Consider the following 25,925-nt stretch of genomic DNA (forward strand, 5'->3'; position numbering starts at 1 on the left):
TTCAGCTTTGTCAGGAAAATTAATCCACAAACACTTGAGGTTTATGTCCAAAAAGGAGACAGAGGAGTCCCTTTTGCTTTATTCAGATAAAGGGAGAGGCCATAGGGCATTCCCCTGGGATCTCCCAGATTTTTGGAGGACGAAGCCTCCTTTTTATCCTATTTTCCCGGCTGCATTTCCCTCTCTCTTTTCCCATTGGCTGAGGTACTTGAGAGGCACAGACTTCCCAGAACACCTGATACCTGAGATTCCCCTCTAATGTATAACCATCCATTTTAATTTTTAATTCTTACAGAATTCATAGTTCCCCCCCCTTTGTTTCTTTCATCTTCCAATACCAGTTTCATTTCTACAGTTTGTTTGTAAAGGCAAATGTCTTTTTCCATTCATCAATCACTGCAATCAATCCCATTGTTTGTAAAGACAAATCCAGCATTCCTCTCAGCTTGATTCGTTTATTACCTATAACACTATTTTTGTATATTTCTAAAAGAATATTCATAAAAGCACATTTTTCTGCATGTATATTCATATTAGGTGAAGGGATGATATGCATGCAAATAGTATTTGAACACTTTCCCCAGAATAAGGAGAACTGTTGTAGCTGTTCTTGAAGATCTGCTATGTTCTATTCATGAAGGGAGGCATGAACTGTGGCTGGGACTATTGGCATGTGCAAAGCAGCAGGAAACCTTCTTACACTAATATTATTTCTATTAGCTTGGGAAAACTTTCATCTTCTTTCAGGAGGACAATAGCAAAAAGTCCTACCTGAGCAGGAGACTGGTTCCATTGCCTAATGCTTTGTATTGCCCCTTCAGTGAAAAGGAAAGGAAAATATTTTTGCTACTGAAGTTACATATACCTATATATGTTTGCGTACACATAGGTATAAAGAAATGGCCACTGGAGTAGTAACATAGAAAGAGGCATCCCACCAGAGACTGGTCACACATTCCTCAGTTCATCTGGATCCAGTTACAGTGGGAGCACCAGCCTGTCATAAATCAGCGGCAGCAGCAGCAGCAACAACATTAGAGAAAACTACCCCCTTACCCTGGGACATCCTGCAACAGTCCATGTCCCACATGAGGTGGAGATGCTGTTGGAAAATAATCCAACCCCAGCTCTATCACAACAACAAATCCTCCTGACAGCAGATACTCTTCAAAAGATGTAATACCTTGAATCCAGTGAGCTAAATGCCTCTACCTGACAATGGAGAAGGGCATCTCCAGTCTGAGCAAGAGATGAAGATTTCCACTAACTGATGTTCCTTCACATAATCCAAATCTGGTTCTGGGCTCATACTGCTACCTGCAAGGACAGTGATGGTCTGAGTAGCCCATCTATGGGGATGCCAGGGACAGGTAACAGAAACAGAACTGCCCCCAGCAAGGAGTACCACAAAGGGAGCAGCCTTGGCTCGTGTTGCACATCTGGGAAGAGGGAAATTAGTTAATAGCTATACATTTCATACTTGATATGCTTTTGGTGTTTGTCATGCAGCAGGGATGTTATGCAAAGAGGAGGGATTTTTCACATCAGCGCAACAGAGAGTATCCAAAGGAGAGAAAATACTCAGTTTGCTAGAACAGTGCAATTCCCTGTAGAAACTGCTCTAGTACCTTACCCAGCCCACACTAGAAGCATTACAGGGGTTGGCAGAGGCAGTGCCCCAGCTGATGCAACTGTGAAGGCACAACCAGGCAACCTCTGGGATGATGTGCCTCTACCTAATGGTTGTCCAGAGTGAAAGGCCAAATTTGACAGAATTTCAAACTACGTATGAGAAGGATGGTTCAACAGAAGGAAAGAGAGGATGGGAAAAGTGGGAGGCAACTCAAAATTATGATGGAATATGATCAATTGAAGAAAAACTGGTCTGCCAAAGAAATGTTTAGTAACTGTGGTGAGATGGTTTCAGGGTAAAGCCCATGGAGGGGCAAAAAGTGTGGGCAGCTCCAGGAATTTAGGCTGCTGCAAATAACTAATAGCTGCCCAGCTTGCCCAAAGTTCTCATGTAACAGACAAAGTTCAGAGATAGGAGGGCTACCATGGGCCTGCTTCCCTTTCCAGTGGCTGCACAGAGACTATGGACACTTCACCTCCAGCTGGGGATAAGAGTTTGCTGGCGATGGTAGATCAGCTGCCAGGCTGGGCAGGAGCCTTTCCAGCATGAAGGGCTGACATGGGAAGAGTAGTAAATGCCTGGCAGAAGGAAGTTATACTTCTTACTCTGGGTTCCAGAGCTTATTGAAACAGAAAGAGGTGCAAATAAATCCATCAACTGTACAAGTCTTTAGGTAGACAGAGGAAATTATATATACCACATTACTCATAGTCTTTGGGAAAAGTAAAATATAGTGAAAATATGCGTGTACACTAATCTGAAATGGCCAGAAGCCTTAAATTTGGCTCTGTAGGATGTCCAGAATACTCTGTGTTAAGCCTTAGGGCTGACACAAGCAGAAATTCTCTTTGGAAAGCACTTAGCTATGCCAGGATCTTATATCCCAGCTATGGCCAGCTTATTGGATGGAGACTGACCCAGTGTGTCATATATATGCAAAAAGGGTTCAAAGAACAAAGTGTTATCAACCTAACCTTCTGAAATACAGGTACATTATATACAGCCTGGACATGGAATTTTAAATAAGATATTCTGTAGAAAATCCAAATTAGGACCTAGATAGGAGAGGTCATGTGCTGTTTTGCTGTTTTCCTATTTTGCTGTTACAGGTAAGAAAAATTGGATACACTGTTCTCACACCAAACAACCAGTAGATGGTCTGTTCAATTATTTTCATTTGTGGTAACCAGTGATCAGTGTTGGGCCCAGTCCTGTTCAGTATCTTTACTGATTATCTGGATAAGTGGACTGAGTCTACCCTGAGTAAATTCACAGATCACACCAAGATAGGTGGGAGCGTTGATCTGCTGGAGGGTAGGAAGACCTTGCACAGGGATCTGCAGAGGCTGAATCGATGGGCCAAGACCAGCAGCATGAGGCTCAAAAAGATCAATTCCCAGGTCCTACACTTTGGCCACAATAATCCTCTGTAGTGAGGGCCTGGGAGTGCTGGTCAACAGCAGCTGCACATGAGCCCAGGGGTGTTCAGGCCAAGAAGGCCAATAGCACCTGGCCTGTACCAGCCATAGTGTGGCCAGCAGGACCAGGGAGGTGATTCTTCTCCTGAACTTAGCACTGGTGAGGCAACACTTTGAGTCCTGTGTGCAGTTCTGGGTCACTCAATTCAGGAAGGACATTTTGGTGTTGAGTGAGTCCAGAGAAGAACAACAAAGCTGGTGAAGGATCTGGAACAGATATCTGATGAGGAGCAGCTGAGGGAGCTGGAGGCCTCAGCCTGGAGAAAAGGCTCAGAGGGGACCTTCTCACTCTCCACAACTTCCTGACAAGAGGGTGGAATCAGGTGGGAGTTGGGCTTTTCTTCCTAGTAGCCAGCAACAGGATAAGAGGACATAGTCTCAAGTTGCACTAGGGGAGGTTTACATTGGACTTTAGGAAGAATTCTTCACAGAAAAGGTGATTAGACACTTCCACTCCAGGGAAGTGTTGGAGTCACTGCTCCGGAAGGTATTCAAGAAAAGACTGGATGTGGAGCTCAGTGCTGTGGTCTAGTGAACAAAGTGGTGCTTGATCACAGGTTGGATTTGGTGGTCTCAGAAGTATTTTTCAGCCCTAATGGTTCTGTGATTCTGTGATCAACCGGTTGATAAATAACTGACTTCTGAGAATCCTTTGTGATTTTGTGTAGATGATCTTTTAAGTATTTGTGTGCAGGAGTCTATTGGCTTTAATTCTGTTATGTTTTTCACTTGTGATAATGTTGTATATAAGGGCAGTACTCAAATGTCTTGAACGTTTTTTTCATTTTCCTTTCAACACGTTAGCAGGTGTGCTCCACTAAAACAAGGGAGGGCTATTGTGGAATGCACCATTGCCCAGCTCAGGGAGCTACAGCTTGTGCTCAGAGTGGGGGGAATGGCCAGAGTCCCCAGCAAAGGCCTGGGACCTGGCACTGACCCTTTGCCTGACTAAGGGCTTGGGGCCCTAGGGAGCCAGATGAGGGGTGGCCAGTCACCCTGGGACTCTGCAGGAGCCAGGAACAGGAGCCAGGCTAAACATCAGCATCAGGATGGGCACAGACTGGAAGGAGGCACAGCCTGGGGAGGCTTTGTCTGGGGTCCCTCCCCAGCGGCACCAACTCGAGCTGTTCTGTGTCGCTGCACCACAAAGGAACCAGAGACTGTGGCTGTGCTGTGGGACCCCCAGAGCAGGATCTGAATGATCTGACAGGGGAGTTTCCTTACCAGTTTGCTGACCCAGGTGGGACATCAGGCCAATGCCTTGGAAGCTTGATAGGCTGTGGCTAATTTGAGGACATGTGGAATTTACAGAAAGGTTTTGCAAATTCATTCCTTCTTCAGTGACACACATCTGGTTTTGGTGACATGACACTGATTCTTCAATGCAAAACACACCACAAGCTGGGAGGACTCCTGGCTGTGAAGAACGTGGGGACTATGGGCTCATGCTTCACCTTACATTCCCCAGGAAAGCATCCCTCTTCCAAAACTAAGTAATCACCTTGCTATAGATAATAAACTAATCAAGACAAATTAAATAGTAAACCAGCAATTTTTATTTTTGCGACCGAAAATACAGTCCTGGGAAGCCACAAACAAAACAGGACAGCACCAAGCCCAGGAATCAGTGCTGGGTGAACACGCCACAATGATCTGACCTCTATCACCTCAGATTCTCCCGTGTTTACACCAGCCATCCCAGGGAGCCCAGTTTTTATACAGTTTTTCTGGCCTGAGGCGAGAGTCCCTTTTGTTTCTGCTGTGGATTTTCATATTTAGATTAAATCCTTTTCTTGGTGCTGCCCTGGACAAAGGTCCTTCCTGTGCGTGGATGAATCCTGATGTAGGTTGTGTCTGCTCTGTATTGAGGTGCAATTTTCCTTGGGATGGTTGATTTTTGCTTACAGGAACCGAGGCTTTGGAATGCACAGTAATTTCACGACTATAAGGCGCACCTTTTGACTAAAATTTTGGCCTGAACCCGGAAGTGCGCCTTATAGTCCGGTGTGCCTTATATAATGGACAAAGTTGCGAAATTTGCCAAACCAGAAGTGTGAGCCACAATGGGGGGTGGTGCCACAGGAGCACCAAGTTGTGAGGGGGGGTGAGAGCGGGCGGCTGCAGCTGGCAGGAGCTGCAGGGGAGGGAGAGAGCTGCCGCCGGCCCCGGCCCCGGCCGCCACGCGGGGAGGGAGGGAGCCGCCGTAGGCTCCGGCCTGGGCGCGGGGGGAAGAAGAAGCCGCCGCCGGCCCCAGCCGCCACATGGGGAGGGAGGGAGCCGGTGCTGGCCCCAGCCTGGACGCGGGGGGAAGAAGAAGCCAGCTGGCAACAGCCCCAGCCCAGGCATGGGGGGAAGAAGAAGCCAGCTGGTGCCGGCCCCAGCCCGGCCGTGGGGGGGGAAGAAGAAGCCGCCGCTGGCTCCGGCCCGGCATGAGCCGTGTGGGGAGCGAGGGAGGGAGGGAATCGGCCTGGCATGAGCCGCAGGGAAGGAGGGAGGGAGCCACTGGCCCCAAAACGCTGCGAGCCACGGCCGCCCCGAGCTGTGCCTCGCCAGCCGGTGGCGGAGGCGGGCAGGAGTTCCGAGGGCCACGGCATGGGGAGGGCGCCTGGGGCTGCGTTTAAAGGCTATGCCAATCTGTGAAAAATGTTTGCAAATGGAGCACCTGCCAGTAATTCGTTACTTTGTTGCGCGCAGTGCAGCTCCTCACTGCAAAAAAAAGTGCTCCTTATAGTCTGGTGCGCCTTATATAATGTACAAAGTTGCAAAATTTGCCGACTCCCAGAGGTGCGCCTTATAATCCAGTGCGCCTTATAGTCATGAAATTACTGTAACTTTTCCCAGTGGAGATGACTGGGCTTGATATGTGATGGCCGCCAGGAACCTCCCAGCAGTCTTCAGGTGTGGTACTTGACACGTTTATCGATGATCTTCTCCTTTTGAGTGGTTTCAGGATTGCCAGCTAGGTTTGTCGATATGCTAATTAACGCCTTTGTCCATGGCTCCGGGTGCTGGAGTCTGATGAAAACACCCTTTTCCTAGCAGTGGCTAAAAAGTTCCCTTATTTTATCTCTTTATTTTATACAACCTTCTTATACCATATAAACACGAATTATAACAACATATATCACAACATCCACTCCCTGTAAAAAACCTGTTAAAAAACTCCATGTTAAAACTCTGTCCCCAGGGATTTTGGAGCTGAATGGCACTCACAGTGGTACCACCATCATGTATTGCTCTTTAGAACTCATGGCAAGAACTCCCAGGCATTGGAAGAAGAAAAGAAGAAAGTGATTTCCATGCAAACTGATAAAAAATGGCTTTGGTGGTTTTTTAGGCCTTCCTCCATTTATGTTCAGTTCAGAACTAATCAAGTTACTTGTAATAATGAAAATAAGATATTCTACTGTGCAGAGCAAATCAACGGAAGCAAATGCCTCCTTTGCAAACCAGCAAACAGCCACCCTCCTCTCCCTTCTGTCACATAGCCACTCACTGGCTGCAACATTATCAGCTATGGGAAACTCAGCATGGGATAATAGCCCTTCCTAGGAGATCCTGCATCCAACATGTTCTAGCTTTGTTCCTTCTGATGCTATTTAAGTGTTCATCATCGGATGCTTAACACCTCTGGGTGTGCTCTAGTCATCATCTACCAAGGCATTTCACTGGGTTCCTCCAGGAATAGGAATAGCACCAACAGGAGAAAGTGGTAACATTTTCCTGTAGGCCCTGGTGTTAAAACTCCCTTTGGCGTGGTGATGGATTAAAAGCTCCATGCTGCATGTGAGCACCAAAACCCCTAAGAAAAGATTCCCTCCCCACTCCTTCAGCATCACTACCTGTCACAGAGGAACAGCTGGCCCAACCCATTGCTAGGCTGGAGCAGCATCTTTCCTAGACCGCGGGCGGATTCTGTGAAACTCTGGCTTTTCTTCCCTGCTGCTTCAATTGCCTGATATGCAACATGGATACCTAGATACCTTGGCAGTGGGATTGCAATGTGTTTGCAGAATGTTGGTTCTCACCCATTCTCAGAGACTGACTCATTGACAGCCTGGGTGTCACCCCACCAAGTTGTCAGACTGGTTGCTGCATCTTCGTTGGCCCCCACTCATTTATTAGCACTTATTTTTGGAAATGGGACCTCTTGGATATCATAGTCCCTCCTGTCCGAGGTGTTCATATGTCTGAGGGAAGCTGAGAGCAGCTCAGTGCCACAGAGCCTGGAGGGTCTGAATCTGTCCCCCCACCCTTACACGGCTCCCACTCTGAGCATCTGCCAAGGCCAGCAAAAATAAGCTCAAAGCCAACTTTTTTCTCACCATTGTCTCAGTCTTGCTGCTGCTCCCTCTGTGACACTGCAGATGCACTAATCCTTTTGCTGGATAAACACTCCTCCAGGGAAGAAGTAGGGCAGACCTGTTGTCATGAGCACAGCCCAGAAAGAGGGAAATATGTGATGAGCAGAGCCACTTCCCTGCACATCACAGAAGGAAGGAGGGAGTCGGCAGTTTCCCTGCCAGGGTTTGTCTGAACACAACCAAAGGTGTCAGGCCAGTGATGGGACAAAAGTGTGTGTAAGTTGTATGGAGTCACGAGGAGGGGGCCTTGGGCCTTGGGCCCCGGAGTGGCTCCGTGAGGCTGGTTCTGCAGCCTGAACAGAGTTCCCAGGATGAGTTGCTGCAACTCTGCTGTCGGGAAGGTGAAGGATGTCCCACTTGGAGCCCACAAAGACGAGGCAAAGGGTGGCTCGCTGTCACTGCCCGAGTGGCCATGTGGCCTCTGGCTGTGGTCACTGGTCCCCTCAGGAAACTGTCTAGAGCCGTGCCAGGAAAAGAAAGGGAAATGTTTTCCTTGAACAATTGTGTCACCGTGAGGGCATGTTTTTGCCAGAACAGCCTTTCCAAATGGTGTTTAGCAGGAAGGTGGGGCCAGGAGCGCCGCGCGGGGCAGGGAGCAGCCTGAAGGGGAAGGAAGGGGGCTGGGGCTCTGGGCGGTAGCCGGGTGTCCTGGGGCGCTGCTGAGGGTCTCAGCCTCCGTGTTCCCCGGCTCCGGCGCTGCGCTGATCCCGAAGGCCGGGCCGGTTCTCCCCACCCCTCAGCGATCGGGGATCACTCTCAAAGGGGACGAAACCTCTCTCCCAGCGATCCCGCTCAAACCGACGGGGTCCCCATCCCCCTGAGGGCGACCTCTACCATTCCGTGTAATCCCCCGCCCCGAAAAGCCGCCCCCTCCTCGGCGCCCCCAGAGCCCCCGCCCCGCCCCCGCAGCCCCGCCCGGCCCTCACACAAACCCCGCCCCTTCACCTCCTGCCCCGCCCCCGCCCGTTTTTCAGGTTCCCAGCTCGAGCATCCAAGCACCGCCCCTCCCCAGCTGCCTCCTTCGATTGGGGATCGTTCCCCGCCAGTCAGGGGAGTTCCCGTCGTTTATTGGCTGATGTTGAAGGGTCTGGCGCACCGCCCGCCTCCTGCGAGCTCTGGCGGGCGCTGATTGGCCCATACGGAAGCGCCCCTCCCCGGCTGGGCCGCGGTCGGTGCCGGGCAGGCAGAGGGTCGGCGCCGCCATCGCCATGGGCACCCGCGACGACGAGTACGACTATCTGTTCAAAGGTACGTGCCCAGCAGGGACACGCCGCCGCACCGCGCTGGGCTCGGCCGGGACCAGCGCGCCGCGCGGACCCGGGGCGTCCGCCGCGGCCTTGTTGCGCGGGGCGGCCTTGTGGGCCCCCGGCCTGGTCTGACGCCGGGGGAGCCCCGGGGGAAAAGCGGGAGAGCCGCAAGGGCCTCCCCGCCCCGTGCCGGGCCGCGCGGGCCGCGCGCCGGCAGCTGGGCGGCTGCGATCCCCGGGGGTGACCGGATCTGCGGCGGGCGGGCCGGCCGCGGGCTTGGGCTGTGCCGGTGGTTGTCTGGAGATCGCCCGGGGTCGAGCCGGAGTTTCAAAATGATAAGCTTCGCTGGAGGCTCCTTCGCCGGTCCCCGCTGAGCGCCAGTACCGGGATCCCGGGACCGTAACGGTGTTAATTTGGTTGTGCTAATGGGTGTTTTGCCGCGCCCGCCCATTCCTGTGACATGTCGGATTGTCCAGGGCTCTCTGAGGGCTCAGTGCTGTTCCTCCTGCACTGGCTCCGGGTGGATCATCGCCGTGGGTGTTATCCCTCGGTTGTCTTTGCGCTTTCTGTCCCGTGGGATGCTTCCTCAGGCCGGGCTTCTGCCTGTCCAGAGGCTCAAGCTGACCAGTTTCCCGGAGCAGGCCACAACTCTGCCCATGAGGCCCCAGGAGCAGTGCAGGTGGGTGTAGCACCTTCATCTTTGGTTCCCCAGCCTTTTTCACACCAGATCTACTGTTGGCAGTGTGGATGAAACCTGATTTTCATCCCAAGAGCTTACTCTTGGGAAGAGCGGGGCTAACGGTGCTGTTGAGGGCTCTGGGGCTCACTTGCTGGTGTGACAGTTTCCCAGGTATTTGATGTCTTTGTACCTGGACGCTCTCAAGGACAGCAGTGATTCCAAACTTATGGACCAAAAGAAAGAAGAGTTACTCATCTGTGGAAAGTATTTTATAGAAGCATTTGCCTATTTGCTTTATTTATTTTACAGTGGATTGAATATTGAAGACAATGGGGAAAAAAAGCCCTTATTTCTTCTCTGCCTATAAAGCAGAAGACCAGCTTGTAAAAATATACTAAATTATCTGAGTCTAAAGTAGTTTCCTTCTGAAGTCTGTTTCCCAGGTGGTTTAATAGCCAGGAACTTCAAAGCCTAAAAATTGTGCTTATTTTTTTCTTTCTCTGAATAGTCAGTTAGCTAGGGAGAACTGCATTCATCTTTTAAAAATACTTGCTTTGAAATGTGTTTTTAATTTTCTCTGGAATGAGACTCAACCTGAAGCCATTTGGTCAGGATCTGTGTTGTGGTGATGCTGCCACATTTTGTAGCCCTTAATAAAAAAACAGGTGCATCATTTGGGAGGGGTTGTTGTGTGAATTTAAATAAACAAACAAAAAAAAATATATAGAGGGATTTCTTTGTGGGTTTGCTTATTTGTCTTTTCCTTCCTCTGAGGCTTTTTGGGACTCGACAAAAAATTATACAAATGGGACCAAGTGGGATGAGGGCTCTGCTGTGGGACCAACTCCCCTTTTTTGTCTTTCTGCCTCCTCCAGTATTGGAATTAAACATCAAGGACTATTGTTGTAGTGATGTCCAGGACTTTGGCTGATTTGTGATTTGGCCTTTCTTAGCTACACAGACAAGTTTTGGACTCTGTTCTGTCAGTCTGTGTAGTATTCAGAGGTAGAAATAACAATGTAGGAGGATCTTAGTCTGGGAAAGATTATTTTTATTAAATTTAAGTCTTGACTGTTTCCCCTGCCACCTATTTCCAAAGGAGAGGATGTATCAGGCAATGATTTACTTAAGGTTTGGGAGCACTCTGGGGATGTGAGTGATTATAGTCAAAGCTGCTCTGCTGAACTAGTGCTTCTTTGTTCCCCATTTCACTTTTTTTCTGTGTGCAACCCAGCAAAACTGCTTATTTTATTGATCACAACAAAATATTGCTTGTTACCAAAGTGAACCAGCCTTTGGGGGAAGGAGCCAAACTATGTGTGCAGGGCTGTGTGGAGTAGTGAGGCTGCAAAGAGCTTGTGGCTGTGTTTAGTGATATGACCCAAGTAAAGCCAGCAGTTCTGGCCTCTGTTCCCAGTTAGTTTTGTAGTGGAGATAGTGAAAAAGCAGGGACTTTTCAGGATGAGTTTTGAATGCATTGATTTGGAATTGTATTAATGACCTTTGAAGAACCATTTAAAGTGTTGGAAACCTTGTACCTATTAAATGTGATCTGCACATTAATTTTGCTCTTGAGAGGATTAGCTATTATCAGTGTTTACTCTAAAAATTAAATCTGGGGCTGTGCAGATGTATGTTGGCTAATGAAAAAGGCAGGAAAAAATCAACCATAGGGAAAAAGAGCTTTCTTTTACTTTCATGGGAATTTTGCCTGCTCTGATTAGTCTCTGCTTAGCAAAGGCTGTGGTTATTAAAAACAAATGCGTATCCTATTAGTCACCACTATCTGGCAACCTTATGTACTTCAGATTTATCACAAACTCTGATTAGATGGTCTCTGCTAGAGGGAGTCTTAATCTTCTTAATCGCTCAAAAGTATATATTCTTTATTCCAGATTAGTAAATGAGTGTATTTACAATTCTGTCAAACTCAATCTATTTATTTTCCCTTTCTTGCCAATGATGACTGGCACTGGAATTCTAATTCTGACTTTGGCTTGTTTTGTACAAGGATCTCAATATACTGTATATACTCAATATACTCTCTCACTGTATATGGGGTAAGATTGTGCTGTAGTTCTGGATGTTGTAGACACAGCAAGCAGTGAGGTTGGTGACTGAGTTGATGGATAGGTAATGTGGTGGTGATGGATAACCCACACAGTGGCAGGGGGTGCTGGAGGAGAGAGAAAATCAGGAAATACTGAAGGAGCAGGATTCAGGATATAAACAGGGCACTATGCAAGGCTTGTCTGTGTGCTTGGAGCCACCTGAAGATGGCTGGTGCTGGTTATTGGTTCATGTCACTTCCAAGATGAAACCAGAGCATCTTTTCATCATCAGTGTGGCCCTTAGAGGCATTTGGAAAGTGAGTTCCTTGATTCTGGTGAGATTTTTTTAGGGGGTATTTGGACTCAAACTGTCATTTGGAAGCTTTTTTCCTACTCTGTCATGACTTCTGAATTTGAACAGGCAATACTGTGTGGTGACCTGTTAGCAAATTTAGAAACTTTCCCAAGATCCAGAATGTTGAAGGTACCTTCTTGCTCAGCTCCCCCAGAAAATAAGTTTGTGGCTTTTCTGTATGTGGGGGGCCCCCAGTCTTGGCATCTTTCTCCTGAAAGTGAAAATGCTCTTTTAGTGCTCAAGATTGAGCATTAATAAGAAGCACTTAGGAACTCTGAGAATGCTTTTTATTGAATTGGGATTTGGTTGCCTTCCTTTAACTTCTGAAAAATGCTCTTCTATCAGCTCTGCTGGAATGTGGGGCAGCATGGTGAAGGGTGCCTGTGAGTAACCAGCCAAGGGAGCGCAGGACCACTGGAATTTTCTTTCAATGACAGATGGAGTTAATGACCTGAGAGCTATTTGCATGGTTTGTGTCTCAAACTGATGCTTTTAAAATGCCAGAGCCTGGGAAATGGCTAGTACATGGAAAGGCTGTGCTTTCTCTACCTGCAAAGTCATGGGAAAATAACTCTCTTTGGTAACAGCTGGAAGCCTCAGGGGTCTTCCCATCTGGTCTAGCTTGTGTAGCTGATATTCTTACTTTTGGTTATGGTCAGGGTTTTGCTGTAGGAGAGAGTCTACTCCAACTAGCAGATCTCTATGCTGGGTGGGTGACCTCTGCCTGTTCTTGGAAGGTCCCATGGAATTTTTGATGAAAACCTGTTTGTCTGGAAAATAAAGCGAACAAAATCCTGGAGTTAAAACTTGTAATAAAATATTTTTTTATCTATCTGTTCTCATACCCTAAAAAATGGTTTAGGCCTTTTGCCAGGGAAGTCAGAGCACTGTAAGGAGCTGGTTTAAGTTCTCCCGGATGGGGAGTTGTGGTGCCTTGCCACGATGTGCTGGCTGCCCATTCCTTCCTCTGTTGTGTTTTGCCTTTTCAGCTGTGCTAGCACAATTGTCTGTCTGTGCTGTCAGGCAGATGAGATGCTGGCGGGGCTCTCTGGGGCGTTTCAACAATGCTCCTGTGCAGCTCGGGAGCTGTCGCAGCAGAGAGCCAGGGTCCAGCAGCAGCCTGGGAATGTGCTCCAGGGGTGGGGTGGCAGCGAGTGGAGTAGGGCACTGCCAGAGCTGCATCCTCAAACAATGGCCTGAGCAGAGAAAAGCTGTAGCAGCACTAGAAGACAAGTATGATCCTTGACCCTGGGCGAACACTGGTGAGCTCGTTCTGGAAGTGTGCAACGAGAAGATTCTTCTTCTGTAGCTGCTGGAGGGAAATTGGGAATGTTTTTTGCCCATGTCTGCTTTTCTGTAGGAAAAACTAGCCATATGAATCAGGAAGATCAGCAAATCTGTGCATAGGACTGGAGTAGGAAATATTCCCAAGGTTAAAGAAGCTCCCAGAAGCTGGCTGCCTTTCTTCCTTTTGCTTGAGCCAGGACACTTGAATTCCAAATGGTATGTGATACAGTGTTTTCGAGAGGAAGGGAGCATAGCTCGGCTGTTTCAGCTTTGTTTCTCTCAGTTGTTTCTTGCTCTCATCGATAAGCCAAAAAGTAGAGGGAACCTCCTGCCACAACATATACCTTTGTTTTCACAATTCCCTTCAGGAAAGCTAAGCTTTGTGTGCTGAAGTTCTCTACACTTACATTTTTCTGTTATCGTGACAGCACCACATGTGGAGTCAGAGGTTTCTAGCTCATCTCTTCTCATGCACTCTACTACAACTTGTTTTGCTGGATGAAGTTCTGCTTTGCTTTGTATTTTTTTTGTAGTATCAAATGTCTCCTGTTTTCCCCCTTCTGTGGTGAACATATTTTTTAATTAAATTATTCAAATAAAACACTCTGTATGATTCCAATAGGAACTGCAAATAATTGTTTACTTACCATGTTTTTGGCTTTTTAATAAAAATAGAATATACCTATACTGTACAAAGGCTTTTGTTGGGCAGACAGGTTGCCATGTTCTTGCCTGTAGTGTTTCTTAAAATGTGGGTAGCAGCCTTCCTGTGCCAAAGGTCGAGTGTGTGAGGGGCATCTCTTACCTCTGCCTGCTGCAGTGGTTGGGGCTTCCAAAGCACTGTTTGGCTTCGACAGTTGCTGTAGCAATTTCTCATTTTCACCTCTGAGGACCGGGCAGTTGCTCAACACAAAACAGTTTGGGGCTCTTCTGGGGTTGGAGAAGCAAGCTGTGCATAGTAGACTGTGATGTTGTCTATGTTGTCTCTCCTGTGTTATCTGACTGTGCATTCGTGATGGATGCTGCCTGCCAGGCTGCACTACATTGTGGGGTCAGTGCTGCTTGTGGAAATTAATTGTGAAAATAATGTCTCTCCTTTCAGTTGTGTTGATTGGAGACTCTGGAGTTGGGAAAAGTAATCTTCTGTCACGTTTCACACGCAATGAGTTCAATCTGGAAAGTAAAAGCACCATTGGGGTGGAATTTGCCACCAGGAGCATCCAGGTGGATGGGAAGACGATAAAAGCCCAGATCTGGGATACTGCAGGCCAGGAGCGATACCGTGCCATTACCTCAGCGTGAGTACTGTGTCTTTGCTCAACAGAATTCTAGCAGAGATGCTGCAGATAAATGTATGGGTAGAGAATGAAACATATTTGTCACATGTAGCAAAGTCATTGTGACAGACTTCAATGTGGATCCAAGTCGTAAGATAGCAAATACTTTTGTGTTCCCTTGATTAATATAATCAAAGTAAATTTTAGATTTTCATGTTACTATTATAGAAACAAGTGACAGCTTAAATCAAAACTGTGGGAAATTCTGTTTGAGTTTTGGGATTTGGATTTTTGTCGGTGTTGAATGTGCTGTGTTCATTATGTGGAGTGAGTGTCATTTCAGATGGAAGCTGGGTATTGTTAGTATCAGATTTTGGTCTAGTCTTACTGTAACACCCATGGCTTCTGATCTCAATTGGCCCCTCACTCTTGAGATTGGGGGTATTTTTAGGAACACCTGCAGCATAAAGTCCCTTGAAATCTCAAATTACTTTGAATTAGTCCCAGCACTGAAAATTAGGTCCATGAGTGCACACATTGAATAGCCAGAAAGTAGGAAGGCAACTATGATAGTGCTGATTGTGCAGCATTAGGTACAATCCCTGGAGGTGAGAAGGTTTTTCACCTATGGGACCTTGTTAATCCACAGAGTGGCTTGAGGTCTACCTGTTTCTGTGCTGGCAAAAATATCTGGCAGAGGACAAAATGCAAACCCTTTGATCAGGCCTGGTTCTCCAGGGCTTTTTCTGATCGGTGAATTTATTTTTTGTTACATTGCAGACATGTATCAGTTTTTAAAGGTAAAAACATGTTTCTGAGTCATGCACAGATTGAGCCATTAACCTCAAGGTAAGGGGAATTTTGTCAAGATGGGAGAAAACCAGGAGAGCCTGGAACCCAAAGGGAGCAATCTATAAGAAAAGGGATGCGGAAGCAGATGTGACAATTTCAAATTGCATCTTTTCTGGAAAAAAAAGATAGTGTGACTTTCAGAATTGTTTTGTAACCCTTTCTCTTGCTGTAAAAACTGCTAGTCTAGTCTGGGTCAACAACAGGTTTTACTGTGGGAGCTAGTGCAGCTGCAGTCCTGTGACCCTGCCTCTCCTTTGTGCTGGCACTAACTGCTGCTCGACACATCACTCAGCCAGTTCAGCCTGCTCCGCCAGCAGAACGCCAAACATCAGGGGAAGGAGAATGTTTTCTGCTGACTTGGTGCCCTGACTCAGTTAAACAGCATGTCAGAGAGGTGCTGGCAGAACTGAGGAGAAATGGTAGGATTGTGTGGAAGAGAGATATGGATGTTACAGGATTGCTGATACAGATGGGCTTGTGTTGAAATGGGCCCAAACCTGTGCTGAGAGACCAAAATCTGTTCCTGGATTAGAGGTTTGTGGACATATATAGTGACAATATAGCCCAGAGTCCCTACTTTAATTTGTAGGAGGAGAACAGGAGGAACAAATGCTGACATTTTATTAAGGGCTATTTTCCTAGTAGAAAGTTAGGTTGTAACTTCAGAAAAACCTCTCAGCTGTACTGATTCTGCAGTGTTGAGTTTCCCTGCACACAGTTGGACCAGACAGGACATTTTCAGTCCTGGTTTCTGCAGGCTCTCTAGCATTTTGGTATACACACTGCATTTTTGTAGAAATGCCATTAGAAAAAAACCCCTGCATTTGGAACTTGGTTTTAGGTTTCAAAATCACTCCAGCTGCAATATCTGCATCAGCACAACTTTTTCTGAAGTGGAAAGCATGATAAAAGAGCTAGATGGCCTGTTTGTTGGTGTGGCTGGGACAGAGCTCTTGGCTGAAGGGCTGTGCCTCATGGTTTCAGATATTACCGTGGTGCTGTTGGGGCTCTGCTCGTCTATGACATTGCCAAACACCTCACCTACGAGAACGTGGAGCGTTGGCTGAAGGAGCTGCGAGACCACGCTGACAACAACATTGTCATCATGCTGGTGGGCAACAAGAGCGACCTGCGCCACCTCCGGGCTGTGCCCACCGACGAGGCCAGGGCCTTTGCAGGTTTGTATGGGGCTTCAGGGGCCTGGGGGATGGGGCCTGCTGTGATCAATGTTTTGTCCAGGCCTGAATTCTCACTTCAACTTTTAGTTTGACCCCTAAAAAGGACATTTAAGATTGCTTGGGGGTATTTTGATTAAAATATTTTGACTTATTAACTAGCATGTGTGGGTAGTTTTGGTTTTTTTGGAGAATTTTAAAATCATTTTTAGTTTGCAATTTTCTGTTGCTTTTTAAATCTAGTGGTAGTACATGTTTTTGAAACACTGTCCTTGAACTGCCTGATAACTAAGATTAAATACTTCCTCTAACAAGGCCAGAAACAGTAAACAACATTTAGAATAGAAAACATCATAATAAAAATATAAAATGTCATAATACAAAATGTCTGTCCTTCCTTCCTAGAGACCTGCTTCTACCAAATAGGTATCAATGTGGAGAGCTACAAATGAATACTGAACCTTCTCTTAGATGGGGTTGTTGCTGCTCTAGGATGCTGATGCATATATTAGTGCCATCTAGTCTCTTAAATGCCACGATCATCAGACTTGAAAATTATCATTTGTTGGGAGAAGTCAAGTGGGTTATGTAAGATGCTGCCACTGCATTCCTTACCTGGCAGAGCATTGATCAGATAGTCTTTTGCTTTGAAAGGCCTGGGAACATTCAGCTTTTGTGTGGCTGTCAAGCTTGGAGGTGAAATGTAAATGTACAGCCTCTACAATACCCCTTGAAATATTATGAAAGCTTGCTTATGCATACTTTCTGAGGTTTGCTGGTAAGCAAGTACCCTGAGGGTAATAAAGCCACTCTAAATTTTCAGATGGAGGAGAAGTGACATTTATGTAGGAGAATCAAAACAAGTTGGTGGGTACCCCAGATAGTCTATTACTTTGGTCACTTGGTTCAGTTTTGTACTTTTTGTCCTGAGCTTCCTCTTAAGGCTGTTTTAAATTGCTAGTGATGGTCTAATTGTTGCTATTTAAGCTCCATGACTGAAATTTGCCTGTTCCTGGGCAGGTGATACAGAACCATTCTAGGTATGATATTTGAGTGTTAATCATTCTCTTTTTTAATTAAAAGAAAATATTCTTTTACACTGTAAGAGGAAAGAATAAAATAGACGTTGTTCCAGGAGGTCATTGTTATTTGGAAGTGGGGTCTGATTAGGAAAGTATAGGTCTGTTGATCTTTTTGGGGTTGCAGAGGAGAATTGTGTCTCTCTAGCAGCTGATGTGCTTTTGCTGGGGCTCTTGCTCAAGGTACCTCTGTGTGATCTGTAGCCAGAATAGAATGATGTTTTGTGTTGCTTCACTGAGCAAGGGCTGCAGTGGGGAAAATATTCTTGCACTTTGGGCAAAGGAGATGTTGCTGAAATGCAGCACCAAGGTGTTTGTTGTGCCACAGGGAAAAGAAAAAATTCACTGTGCCCTGGCTGGTTTGGCCTAAAATAAAAGATAAAAACATCAAAGTAAATGGGAAATAAAGTGTTATTAAAGTTTTTAACTGATCCACTTTTTATTTATTACAGAAAAAAATAACTTATCTTTTATTGAAACATCGGCTCTGGATTCAACAAATGTAGAAGAAGCCTTCAAGAACATCCTTACAGGTATGGTTTGTTATGGATTCAGAGGAGCTGCCGAGGTGTTGGATGTTCTTCATTGACATGTTCTGTAGTTTTCTGGAATGTTTTGGAAATGTGTTGGGAACAATGGTTAGTTTGCAAGCTTTCTAATCTCACCTTTGTGTGCTGTCTCCCACCCCATACACCTCTTTCTATCTCCTGATGTTCTGTAAGTTCAAGCTATTGCAATAGTACTGTTATAAAGGAACCTAGTACAGTAATTTCACGACTATAAGGCGCACCCTTTTGACTAAAATTTTCCCTCGGACCCGGAAGTGCGCCTTATAGTCCGGTGCGCCTTATCTGATGTGTAAAGTTGCAAAATTTGCCAAACCGGAAGTGTGAGCTGTGAGCCGTGGGGGAAGCCGGAAGTGCCATGGCAGCCGGCTGGGGGCGGGCCCGGAGGCCCGCGGCACCGCCCCTGCCGGCTGGAGGCGGGCCAGAGGGCTTGTGGCACCACCCCTCTTGGGTCCAGGCAGTCCCGGGAGCCCATGGATGAAGGCAGGCTAGGGGGCCCGCAGCACTGCCCCTGCCGGGTACAGGCGGGCCCGGGGGCCAATGGCTGCCGGGTTGAGGCGGGGCCTTGGCCAGCAACCATGCGGGGTGAGCTGGGGGCGGAGCCTCGCTACAAAAAAAAAGTGCGCCTTATAGTCTGGTGCGCCTTATCTGATCTACAAAGTTACAAATTTTGTCGACTCCGGGGGGGTGCGCCTTATAGTCCGGTGCGCCTTATGGTCGTGAAATTACTGTAATTGTACTTCCATTGCCTGCACAAAATTTCAGCAGTGAAGCCCCAGCCATGCTGGAAGTTAAATGTTCCAGTATCTTCTCTTGCACCAAAGCAGACTGGTACCATTTTCAGATTACTGAACTCTGGTTCTCAGCTGATAGCAAGGGTTATAAGTGACTGCACCAACAGCATCTTCTGCAGAGAAGGCCCTGGCAATTCTAGTGGATAACAAGTTGACAGTGAGCCATGGGCAGGGACACCTTCCACTATCCCAGGTTGCTCCAAGCCCAGATCCGTAGCTGATCTGGGACATTTGGCTGGATCTGAGGCAACTTCCATGGCACTTGGAGACAGTATTTTTGATTTTAGTGCTCTGAGTGTAGTTCAACCATCACCATCCATCCTGTCTTCCCTCTCAGTGTTGTCTGGAGACTGACCCTGGTTAGAGATGCTGGCTTGAGGCCATTCTAGGAGAGCCACAGTGCTGTAACAACTCAAGCTGAGGTCCGGCCTAGGCAAACTGAACTCCAAACCCCTCTCTCTCACAGCATCCTGGGCTCCCAAAAGTGTTGAGATTGTCCAGTTTGGATGGCACAGGCACATGGATAATAAGAGTGAGAAGTCATGAAAAGGCTATTCCTAAAGTGATTACACCTGGGGAAGAGTCATCCGTCTAAGAGAGGATAAGGAACCTGTGCTGTGTAGTGAGCTGGCAACCACCACAGGGGACTTGGTGGAGGGAGGAGTGGGAACAGCAGAACAGGAGTTTCCTTACTGGCCACTTGTTTGAGGAGTCACTAAAGACGGGAAGAAAAATCCCCTGCAAAAAACCCCAAAGAGATGCTACCCGAAAGCAAAGAGGGCTTGGCAACAACTCTGAACATCTCAAATTCAAATACAGTAGTGAGAAGGAAAGAAAGAGGATGTAACAGACTCTGAACAACCCTCCTCCTCCCTTTCAGCAAAAATCTGTAGGTAACCAGTGGCCTTGAATTAAAGGTTTTCATTTTAAACATAAATATGTGCGGATTCTTAAAAAAAAAAAAAAAGCCTAACAAAAAAAACCCAGACACAAGCCTTGCACAGTCCTCTGTGATTTTTAATCCTTACTAAAGGCTTTGGGTGTTGCTGTTTTGGGGTTGTGGCTGTAAAATGTGACCATAATATTTACCACAGACTTCCAGGGAGGTATTTGCCCTTTTCCTGTTTCACAATGGAAGGAAGTTAGATCAAGGGCTTATAGTCAGTGAAATAAGTAACTTAAAAACCTTTCCACTTAGAAGATTTCTGCTAACTATGCAGTTGAAACAGTTTGTTTCTGAAAACTTTTAAGCTGGCAGTCTCTCTTCAATGGTTACAGCTTTGTGGATCTATTTGCTTTCAAGCATAAATTAGTTTGAGTCAAATAAATGCATTTGGAGAAGCATGGGGCTTTATGGATCCATGCAGCTTTTTACTGTCATAGATATGAAAACTGATGTGTTGCAGAGAGGAGCATTGCTGTTACTTGGCAGTAGCAGGCTGCCAGGAGCAGAGGTGGGCATTTTGTAAGGTAACTTGATGCTGCTGCGAAGATTTCCCAGCATCCTAATGATTTGTGTTTCTAGAGTATGCTGCCCAGTTTTTTTTAATTACAAAGACAGTGATTCCATGTTTTAGAAATGAGCATTCCTTCTCCTTTCCCATTTAAAAACCCTTTAAATAATCTCCATTTTCATGGAGTCATTGAAAAAGAACGGGATAGGAAGTGTTGTTGTGGAAGACAGTGGGGACTCTTGTCTTGATAACTTTTCCAGACAGAGCTGGTGTATTCATTCTGTGACTGGAATGCCAGCCAGATGTTACATGCCACATCTGGTTAGCCTAGATTCCCTTTCAGAGCCCTCCTCCTTGGGTTCTGGCATGTTCTTGTTCAGTTGGCTCAGCGCTGTGCCCATGGGAGGCCATGCCCCTGGGCTCTGACCCATGTGCTCTCCTTGCAGAAATCTACCGCATCGTGTCGCAGAAGCAAATCGCCGACCGGTCTGCGCACGATGAGTCTCCTGGCAACAACGTCGTTGACATCAGCGTCCCACCAACCACCGATGGACAGAAATCCAACAAACTCCAGTGCTGTCAGAATCTGTGACCTTCTCTAGATGACTCTTGTGCCCTCCACTTTGTCTATGCTTCATTTAGAAACTTGTGTGCACTTCCTATCTCCTGTGATTCAGTGACTCCCTCCTCCCTCCTTTACTCCATTCCCAAATCTCACCTCTCATATTAGAGCTTTAATTGTAGGGCTAACATCCCTCTGCCTTTGAAACCCCTTCCATGTGGTGACTTCTGGGCTTGAAATGTAGTCACTGATCTGATAGACATATTTGTGTTGGAACATCTGCTGCTGGATATTACCCCATGAAACACTCTTATCAAATAGGCTTGTTTTGGATTTTTTTTTTTTGGTTTTTTTTTTTTGGTTTTGTTGTTGTTGTTTTCTGGGAGGGGAACAGTGGGACTTGACTCTACCAGTTGAAGAAATAACTACATTTAGGTGACAAGGTTTTTTCCTCCCATAGTCAGATATCTCTTTTTCTTGTGTTTCTGTAAACATGGGGGAGAAATTAAACTAGCTATCCTGCCAAATGCTCTGTTTTCTGTCCTGATGAAATCTCACAGTGAGGATTTTAGCGGTTGCACACACATAAGGAAATAACTGTTGAAAATAACATTACTTATTCTGTAATTGCCCCTAATACAGTTAGTCTGGCTGTGTAGCTTACTGTTTCCTGCTTGGGAAATCTTTCTCTATTCTTATTTTATTTGGGAACAATGAAATATGTCTGCATCATTTTCTTTGCCACCAGGAATGCCTGTCCAGGCTTTATGAAGTGGCATAATATTTATTCATGGCTTATGTTAATCAGTTAACATTATTGTACAGTCAGTGCCAGCATATTGATTTTAGAAACCTTTTGCAGCCTGTACAAGTAGGCTTCTTTTGTACTGTAGGTCAGTGTCTGAAAGCAGGATCTGCTCTAGTTCCAGGGTTGGTTGTTTGGTTTTTTTTGCATGCTGCTTTTTCTCTAGATCTCTTCTGCCCTTGAGTGAGTGAAGCAATATTTTCATGTCGCATATATGCCTGCACTTGTAAGGGTTTTGGTTGTTGTAGAGAAACACAATACTTTATACATTTTGTAAAACTTCTGCAGATCCATAGTATCTGGAACTTTCTCTTCATGATCTTTCACTATTGACCTGTACTAAAATGCATAATATTAGGATTTCACATAATAACTACTAACCTGTTGTTTTCTTCTTACTGTTTTACTGAACTGCAGACTGTAATTCTTAAATGATTGTACTTCACTGATGTAACAGATTTGTCATCAGCAGGCTAACTACTCTAATTCTTCGTTATGCTGAATGGGAAGAATGTTACCACAACTTTGTGTAGTCAGTCTCTTGCTCGCTTGTGCAAATCTCTGATGACTTTTCATCACTCACTGGCTCTTGCACACTTGTATCCCCTCCGGTATCCGCTGAATGTTCTGATGGCAAATACTGGATGAAACGATCTAAAGGAAGAGCTGGAGGCCATCTGCTGCTCCCTGAAGGCTTGTGGAGCCATTTGCCGTGAGTTTTTGGTCTCTGTTCTGAGCCTATACCTCACTGGATGAATCCCAGCTGCATATTAGTGAGTTGATTTTTCTTTACTAATACAAAGCAAATATGAAACTGTGAATTGTGCTTGAAGAGGAAATCTGACATTCCAGTCTCAACTGTTCTGTCTGGTTATGTAATAAAATTAAGGGCAGTTAACTCTGATGGCTTTTCTTTTATAAGATTTTCAGATCAATGCCTTTAATTTTGTACTGTATGCACTGAGGGGGCTGCAGCTCACAACGCAGGATGTGCTTAGTGCCTGGCACTTCCACTCTCCAGCTTTGTTTAGAGGTTACATTCAAAGTTAAAGGGTGCATGCTTGCAGCCTGATACCATTGAATGAGGGTATGAATTCCCCTGTAGGTATCACAGGGCTCTGTCCTAAGGGTGTTCCAGTCCAGGAAGCACTTTCAACACTTGGTGTTTACTTCACTAGCATTCTGTTGAGAGAAAGTGGGAACTGGGATGTCTCCTTTTTGGTGGTCCAAGACCAGAACATAACATGCAGTCAGTGTTCAGACAGCTGGCAGTGAGAGAATAGAAAATTCTGAAATATTGAAAATATTTCATTCCAGAACAAATGGACACCAGTGGAGCTGGGCTCCTTAATTTTGGAACAAATTTTATATAAAGAAATCAGTTGGATAGCATGAGGAGGAATTCTACTGTTAAGAAAACTTATTAGTTCAGGGTGATGTATTAACATGCTTACTCTGCAAATCCTGTTCTTAATATGAAGTTTCTAAAGTCAGTCTGGCCTGGTGTAAGAAACCAAGAAACATTTTAGTCACTTGCTTGTCTCTTGAAAGGTTTTCTTTAGTCCTTGACTTTGTGGAAGGCTCTAAACTTTGCAGCAGAGTCCCAGTGAAAGGTCAGTGTCTAGGGTTTAAGTGCTGTTAAATTCATGGGTATTGAAGAGCTCTTGAACGACTCCATTGTCCAAAGCCCCCTCAGCACTAGTGGACCTTGGATCACTCTATTTTGTTTGAGATACATGGTGTGACAGGGAAAGGCCACCTACCCTTTGCTGGAGGCACCCAGGACAGGGGAGCTGTGGGTGTGTACATGTGCACTGATACAACTCCTGAGAGCACTGGGAATGGGCTGGGGGTTTTAATCTGCTGTGGTCCCTCAGTATGAGATGAGGCTCTTCCCCAGGCTGCTGTGCTGCTTTCCAGGCAGAGCCACAAGCCCTTCTGTGGGTCTGAGGTGCTCCTGCCTAGACTAAGCACAGAGTTGTTTGTGACAATAGAAAAAGGACAGTGGACCAGTTCTGCCAGGTTAGGCCTGTGCACAGACTGGGGAAGATGCTTCTGATCTGGGGTTCCTGGTGTCCTGTTGAAGCATTGTGCACTCCTTAGAAACTGCATCCACAACCCAGCCCACTACTGTGCAGGAATTGCTGAGGGGAAGACTTGGAGGAATCCTGAGGAAGCTGGAAATGCTGAAGAGCTGTCTGATATTCAGAGCAGCTCTCCAGTAGCCCAGACTCCTTAAGCATGCTTTCCTGATGTGGAAATTACAGACTACCTGTAGCCTCAACTAGACTGCTTCATCCCACAGCTTTGCTGGCTGTGTCTCTCTCAGTGTTACTGTCAGGAATAAAGAAAAGGTTACAGCCCTCTTCTATCTGCCCCAAGGGATTTGAGGGCTGAATTTTGCTTTTTTAAAACTCCCGATAACAGGAAAGATGCCTGTTAAAATAAAAAATAAAATAAAAAAAAAGGAATGTGTGCTCTGCTTGCTTTACTTAGATGTTGAGGCTGACTTTCCTTTAATTGTTGAAAACACTACAAAGCCCTGAGTGCTGCCACCTGTGTTAGTAACACAGCCATCAGAGGGTCCTGCTGATGTCTAGAACAGGTCCTTTAATGCAGAATTAGGCAGAAGTCTGTCATGCTGCCTCTCCTCTTACTGATGGGGAGTGTGAAGGTCAAAATGTGTACATAAAAGTGACAGAAACAACTAACTGGTAAAATAAATTCCTTGGGTAGATCAGATGAATCCAGCCTCTTTTCCTGCAAAGTCATTGCTTCCAGAAAGGTGAGTTAGTCTGGGATCTTCACTGGAGCCTACACAGAGCAAGGAAGTTTGGCCCATAGGAAAGTTTTAAAGCTCCATACTTGTATAAATATAAAAATCCTGTTGATGGGTGACTGCTTGCTACTTTGTTAAAGATTTCATGTGTGTGCTGTGGAGGCCATCAAGATTCAGTGGAAGAAAGGCAGTTTGGTGCTTTCCTGCCCCTGTGACAGGTTTAGAGGCAGTAAAAAGAAGATGGATCCCAGAGATGTCCCAATTTGGGGGCTGTTCTGTGACCCTCTGGTGACCAGGGCCTCTTGTGTGAACACAGAGCTCTTGGCTGGGTGTGGTAAGGGTTGGGCCAAGCCTTTATTTGAATCGGTTACTTAACAAAAGCTGTTGGAAAAATGTACAGGAAGTATTTTTTCTTCTTATGATTTGATCCCTGCATGCTGTACTGCTCCAGAAGGTGGGGGTGGGATCTGTTTCTGGCTGAGTCTTACCAAGGCTTGGTGATCATTTCCCTTCCAAGCAGAAGGAAGAACTTGCTTAGAGGTTCTGGACTCTGTAACAGAAAAAAAGATCCCAATGAAGTGGCTCAGTTACTTAGGGAAGATTTTTTCCTCCATAAAAAACTAGAACACTGTTAAAGGTAGGGACCTGAATTTCAGCTAAGGAAAATGAGACAATTGGAGGTGAAGACTAGCTGTCCTTCAAGTAAAGCACAGTAAGTGGGAGGGTAGATTCTCTTGACTTGCAGACTTTTAAATGTAGTTGGTGATTTATGGAATGTTTCCATGGAATTAGTATCTCCAGGGCTGCACTGTTTCAATAAATAACAGCAATTCCTATTTTACACTGGTCAGATAATGCATGGTAGTGTTGACTATCAGGCTTTGTAGGCTATAAATAGTAGTGGGCCTTTATGCAACCCAGAGGAGAGGTTCCTTTAATTTACTTTATTCCTGGTTCCTGTGTTAAGTGCAATTCACTTTGTAAATAAACACATCACTCGATTTTTGTGCATGGTTATGATGTATTGTGGATATAAAGATTGCCAAATCATACCGTCTGTGTAAAGTTCTGTTCCAGACTCAACTGTAGAATAAGGTTGGGGGGGGCGGGGGGTTGCTCCCGAGGCAGAGCGCGGGGTGGGGCGGGGAGCGGCAGGACAGGGTGCACCTTTCCCCGGGGCTGTGCCCGGCCGCAGGAGCGGCGCTGGGCGCTGCCCGGTGTGCGGCCGGGCCCCAGCGACTGCAGGCGGGGCCCGGGCAGGGGGCGGAGCAAGAGGGGAAGGGCGGGGCCTGAGGCGTCGGGGGTGGGGCTGGGATGGGGCGGGGCTTGTCTGCAGGGGCGCTATTGGCCGCCGGCTGTTACCAGCGAGGTCGCGTTGCGACGCCGGCGGGTTGCCCGCAGGCCATTGGGCGCTCGCAAGCTGCGTCAGCGCGACACGGGCGGGTATTGGCGGGCGGGGGCCTGGGGGGCGGGGCCCGGCGGCCGCCG

General features: G+C 46.5%; 1 protein-coding gene across 1 annotated transcript; it reads left to right on the forward strand.

Annotated features, from left to right (window-relative positions):
• Nucleotides 1-8,604: 8,604 nt before the first annotated feature.
• Nucleotides 8,605-25,489, forward strand: RAB11B (RAB11B, member RAS oncogene family). The gene is made up of 5 exons (XM_033082109.1): nucleotides 8,605-8,723; nucleotides 14,197-14,392; nucleotides 16,208-16,401; nucleotides 17,930-18,010; nucleotides 20,738-25,489. Exons 1-5 carry the CDS (start codon nucleotides 8,684-8,686, stop codon nucleotides 20,881-20,883), a joined length of 657 nt encoding a protein of 218 aa, XP_032938000.1. The 5' UTR covers nucleotides 8,605-8,683; the 3' UTR covers nucleotides 20,884-25,489.
• Nucleotides 25,490-25,925: the final 436 nt, after the last annotated feature.

The sequence above is a fragment of the Catharus ustulatus genome, chromosome 29, assembly GCF_009819885.2.
Source record: "Catharus ustulatus isolate bCatUst1 chromosome 29, bCatUst1.pri.v2, whole genome shotgun sequence".
Taxonomy (NCBI): Eukaryota; Metazoa; Chordata; class Aves; order Passeriformes; family Turdidae; genus Catharus; species Catharus ustulatus.